At 37.1% G+C, this 6,016-nt stretch overlaps 1 protein-coding gene across 1 annotated transcript; it reads right to left on the bottom strand.

Moving 5' to 3' along the window:
- Window positions 1-4,399: 4,399 nt before the first annotated feature.
- LOC308415599 (ubiquitin-conjugating enzyme E2 D2-like) lies at window positions 4,400-4,756 on the bottom strand (the record flags this gene model as incomplete). Its single annotated transcript, XM_080910651.1, has 1 exon — window positions 4,400-4,756. The coding sequence occupies one exon, from the start codon at window positions 4,754-4,756 to the stop codon at window positions 4,400-4,402; it is 357 nt and encodes a 118-aa protein (XP_080766777.1).
- Between the last annotated feature and the right edge of the window lie 1,260 nt (window positions 4,757-6,016).

Consider the following 6,016-nt stretch of genomic DNA (forward strand, 5'->3'; position numbering starts at 1 on the left):
CGTATTGACTGCAAAAATTTGATCTCCCACCAACAGTGAATAAGTGTTCCTCTTTCCCCATATTTGAGCCAGCACTTGGTCTTTACTGTTTTCTTTTTCTTTCTTTTGTTCTGTGGTTCTTACTGAGTGGTAAATAATAAAATGTCAACTATTTTTAAATTAAATTTCCTGGATAATGGAGTATATTAAATAGTTTCTTAATTTTTGTAGCCATTTGTATTTTATCTTTTGTTAGCTTTCTGTTTAGTTGTATTTCTCGGTTTTTAATTTTATTTTTCTCTTGTTTAGCTCTTGACAAATTTCAGATACTAATTCTCAGTCAGATCTGTAGCTAGGTGAGAGAATTCACATTCTGTAGGTGGCCTCGTCACTGGAATGATTGGTTGCATCCTTTATTAATTTCATGTGGTTCCATTTGTCAATTGTTGGTCTTAATTCTTGTGTTATCAGAGTCCTGGTTGAAAAGTCTTTTCCAATGTCTAATAAATTCAACTGTATTCCCTACTTTCTCTTCTATCATATTCAAGGTATCAAGTTTTTGTTGAGGTCAGTGATGTATTTGATAGATATGTTTTATTTAGTATTAAAGATAAGGGTCTAATTTCATTCTTTTACAATTAGTTATTCAGTTTGATCCAGTATCATTTGCTAAAAATTCTTTTTGATAGTGTGTAATGTTACCTCCTTGTCAAAATTAATGTGGCTATAAGAACATGGGTTTATATGTGGGTCTTCAATTCTATTATGTTCTTTAATGAATTTGTTACTACGCCAATATAATGAGATTTTATTACTATAATTCTATAGCATGAATTGAAATTTGAGGTGGCAATACTTTAAGAAGTTTTTGTTTTATTTTATTGTGTTTTCTCTTTTATTGTTGTTTTAGCTAAAATTATGGCTCTTTTTGCTTCAAAATGAAATGCAAGATTAATTTTCAATCTTTGTAAAGAATTTCAATATAATAGGGATTTCATGGAGTTTGTAAATTACTTTTGTTAAGATAGCATTTTACATTAATTTTTCCAATCCATGAACAATGGAGAATTTTTTTCATTTTTTGGCATACTCCACAATTTCTTTCACAAATACCTTAAAATTTATCTTATACAAGTCTCTCATTTTCTTGGTTAATTTATTCTAATATAGTTTAATATTTTTGAAGCTTGTGAATGTTAACATTTTTTCAGTATTTTTGAAATTTGTTTATAGGACGACTTTTAAACTTTATGTGTTTATTTTGTATTATTAGCTGATTTATTTATTACTTAGAAGAGATTTTTGGAGGAGTTCTTATCATTTTTTATGTATAGAATTACTTCATGTGAAAATAAATATATTCCTACCTCTACTTTTCATCTTTATTTTATCTTATTATTGTAAATATAAAAGAAAACAGGACAATATTGGTATTTTAATCTGAGTCATAAAAAGTTGATCCCTTAAAAATTATTTTTATTTTAATTACTTATTTATTACACATGTAGAACTATGCACACCATGATCCACTTTTAGAGGTCAGAGAACAACATGGGATTTAGTTAGCTCTTTTCTCCATGTCCATGTAGGTGTGAGTTAACAGCAAGTGACCTTTCCCAGTGAACATATAACTGGCCCCAAAGGTCACTACCTTAATTTTGAAAAGTTCAATTTAATTCTTTTGGAGTGGGTAAGGGAGTAATTAAAACTTACCATTTTGAAAATTTTTATATAGGCTACATGTCCACACACTGCTACAACAAAACAATGGTATGTCTTGATTTCATATGTATATTCATAGGATGTTTTATATATGTATATATATATGGAAAATACCCCAATAGTTAGCTTTTTCCTGAAGTAGGCACAGTTGAAGAAGTCAGGGTAGTTGCTGTAGATAATCCACCAGAGAGGACCAGTCAGGCATAGTTTATAGGCAACTGAAAGTTTTAGTCCAGCAATTAGGATCATGCCAGGAATTTGGGGATCAAGCTCTAGTCCTGAGTGTACATAACATGGAATGTTTAAAGGCTAAACATCTTGACATCTGCCTCAGTGGTCACAGATTTGTAAACTAAAGCTCTTGAAGCAAGCAGTTTTAACAGAGGCTAAAATAAGCTCTTAGGTGGAACAGGATTCTACATAAACAGGCAGTTTAACAGAAGTTAAGAGAAGTTAACAAGGACATTTTGACCTTTGCTTCTAGCATAGAGTTGGGTAATTTTCCATAGGATTCTCCATCAAGGATATCAAACCTGAAATGGTCTCACCAAGAATGCAAGATAAAAAAAACTTTGCACTGCCTTGCCCTGTCACATTCCCTATTGTTTGTATGGTCACAAGTCATATTATTTGCTCATGTAGTTTCAGATGCAGGGCCCTATAATTTGCAGGATCATAAAAAGAAACAATAGTCTGAAGAGTAAAAGGTTGTCAAAGGACACTGATTCCTTGCCCTAGGGATTTCCTCTACCTCTTCCAGGAAATCCCACCCAGGAAATCCCACTTTCTTGAGATTTGAGTTCCCAAAATACCACAGAAGGTCCGGATGACCTCTGTGGAATGTTCCAACGTCCTAGGTGTGCCTGGGGGTGTACTGATAAAAAATGTATGATTCTTCCCCTTATGAATTTCCTCAATCCCCCTGTCCTCCACCTCCTTTGTGATTTTTACCTTTATAAGCCTGTTACAAGTTCAGGTCGGGGTCAAACTCCTCTACCCCTGCGTGGTGTATGAGTCTCGACCCCAGCATGCTGGCCTGAGATTTCACTCTTTTACTTTCAATAAACTTCCTCATGCGATTACAGCAAGTCTGGTCTCTGTGCCTCGCTGGGTGCGCGCCTCTCCTGAGATTTGAGTGAGGGTCTCCCTCCGGAGGTCTTTCAAAATGTCTTGAGACAGCTATTATTTTCCCAGAGTCACTAAGGATATTGCATGATGACTGTAATTACTGTTTTTGTGTATATGAATATTTCTTAGTTAGCCCTAGCCACAATAAATCTCATAACTTGATTACATTCATACTCAGATTACCCTCTCTTGTCTTAGTACCCCCTCTCACGTGTCTGCTTTATCTTCCCAAATAGCTTACTTCCAGTATATTTATGATGTTTATGTGAGTACAATGTTCCACATACAAGATAAAATATGTGATATTCAGCTTCTTGACTTCCCTTAGCAAACCATTGAGCAAGCAGCATGTCCTTAAAGAGTAGATTGTTTGCACAGTGAGACAACTAAATTTTCATTTGTATCTATTTATCCTTAGGAAATAAATTGTGAGTTAGGGTTAAGGGCATGTGTTCACTTCTCCTTTGAGCTCTACCATTCCCATCTGATATCCCACAGAGAAATGAAAACTCTGGATATGCTGCTCAGAGTCTCTGTGAATTCATATGTGCATTGGATAGATTGTGTTTTAAAAACTTCATTTCTCTGGTATTCTTCATCTCTTATGACTCTTAAACTCTTTCACAGGGTGTCCTGAGATGTGAAGGAACAGATTTGATGGAGACATCTCATTTATTTCTGAGTGTTCTAAAGTCTTTCTTTGTCTGTATAATGTCTGGCTGTGGGTCTCTACTTGTTCCCATCTGCAGCAGAAAGAAGATACTCCAATGATGGCTGAGCAAATAACTGTCTGATTTAAGAGTATAAGAGGGAGCTGAAGACATGGCTCAGTGGTTAAAAACACTGGTTGCTCTCCCAAAGATTCAGAGTGCAATTCCCAGCAACCACATGGTAGCTCACAACCATCTGTGATTGGATCTGATGCCCTGTTTTGGTGTGTGTGAAGATAGCAACAGTGTATTCATATAACTAAAATAAATAAATCCTTTTTTTTAAGTATAGAACACCGTTTTATTGTTACATTCCTTTAATTAAACAAAAAAAAAAAAAAAAAAAAAAAAAAAAAAAGCACGGGGTTTTCCACTAGGCCCTGATCTATCTAGTCTCAGTCTCTTCCCCATACCTCATCCATCTGTCTTCTCATTCACCCACCACCTACCCTACATATCTCTTCTATCTCCCCTCTTCTCAATCCCCTCTTTCCCACACCCAAACAATCTGTTCTTATTGTCACCCCTTCTTCTACCCTTCTTCCACCCATCTTCCCTTCTCATTCTCATGCTCTGCCTCCTGCTAACCTCCTGTCCATCTTTCCCTCTTTCACCTCCCACTTCCCCACACTCAGTTTCATCTCACTTGCACTCCCCACCTTCCCGGTATCCCATCTGTTTTCCCATCTTTTCCACCCTGACCCTCACCCATAGTTACCCTATGGTACTATGGAAACTGTACAATGGGAATCTATCTAGAAAAGGTTAGAAAGTCGTCACTTCGCTCAAAGGAAGAAAAACAAAAATGACTGATAAAATGAACCACCGGCTTTTATTATTATGACCAATATATGTTGAAATCACATTGCATATCTCGCTGTCCACTCCCGAGCCATTCTATTATACTTCTTTGGATCCTGGCGGTAGACCTTCGCAATTTCAGGAACCAGGGGGTCATCTGGGTTTGGATCGCACAATAGCGAGCAGATAGATAGAAGGACTTTGGAAATTGTAAGTGCAGGTGACCACTCAGAATTCAAGATATTTAGGCAGATACTTCCATTTTTGTTAATGTTTGGATGGTAAATGCGGGTAATGAACGCAATTTTGGGGGGCCTGAAGGGGTAATTGTTTGGAAAGTGGACAGATAAGAAAAAAACCCCTCCCTGGTAGGGGCTATCTTCGGGCCCCATTATGGTCGCTTGCCAATGAAACATATTTTCCGCCACTGGGCCTGCAGAACACTGAGCCGGGGGATCTTGAGAGAAGGAAAGGAACTCCATCCGGATTCGTTTAATAGCGATCTCCTCAAAAGTAGAATGATGCATCTTCAGCGAATGTGGCAGCTGGTAGATGGCTCTGTTGCCCCGAAGGTCTATAGAGAGAGAGAAAATAAACAGATAATTAGGCTGAAGGAAGGTAGGTCATGTCCTTAAAGCATAATTCAGAGATGGATGAGAGAGAGAGATAGAGAGAGAGAGAGAGGACACCAAGCCAAAGGCTGGAGGGATTAGTTACTTAACTAACCTGTAGAGCTACAAGAACTTCTGTGACTTCAGGCCAAGAGTGAAAGAATCTGTTGTGGTTGCTGGAAGGTGTGGTGATGCCAGGAAACACAGCTGTCTGGAGAGGCTGAAGTTCCTCAGGCAGTCTGCCACTAGCACAGACAGGACTCTGACCAATATCTGGGTAACGGCTAAAGGATATTCTATGACATCACAGAGCATAATAGCATGGGGCAAGTCAGTCAACATGGCTTCAGCGTGGGGTCAGCGTGGGGTCAGCGTGGGGTCAGCGTGGGGTCAGCTGGTATCAGTGTGAGGTCAGTATGGGTATTCACTTTAGAATAATGTGGGAGATGAGCATGTTGGGGGCAAGGAGAAAATGGCTGTACTGCACAGCTTCATAGAATATTTGGACTTTTATCTAGTGAGTCGCAATGAATCTCTTCTACTCATTCAGAATATATCAGTCAATGCCCCTCTACTCACAACAATAGCTTTGCTGTAATTTCTGTATTTTTAGGGTGAACACACTATGGTCCTTAATTTTATGTTTCCTAAGGATTATAGTCTCTAGTATGAACAACTTTAGAAAAAAATAATGCTGTGATAATGTTGCTTAAAGTAACTATCAGTTAAAGATTCAATTTTCATAAAAATCAATAAAAATTTGATAACTTCTCAGTATTAAAAACATCGACATTGATAATCTGACAATTTGGTAATGAAGAGGAAAACGGGACAAGAAAGTGGGCTCAGATCTGTGTTTTGAAAGTTGTAAGGAAGTTAAAGCAGTTTATGATGTGTTACAATGAACTCTTCATGGGTTTTTATAAGCTATGTGGACTTAATTTTATTACAGAAAACTTGTATTCCCAAGAACTATTAAAAGTACTAAAGATTGCCTAAGAGAAATTAAAATTTAGGTTCTGAATGAACTTAAACATTCTTTAACTGTTGGGATGTTAGCATTCC

Source organism: Micromys minutus, assembly GCF_963924665.1.
Source record: "Micromys minutus genome assembly, chromosome: X".
Taxonomy (NCBI): Eukaryota; Metazoa; Chordata; class Mammalia; order Rodentia; family Muridae; genus Micromys; species Micromys minutus.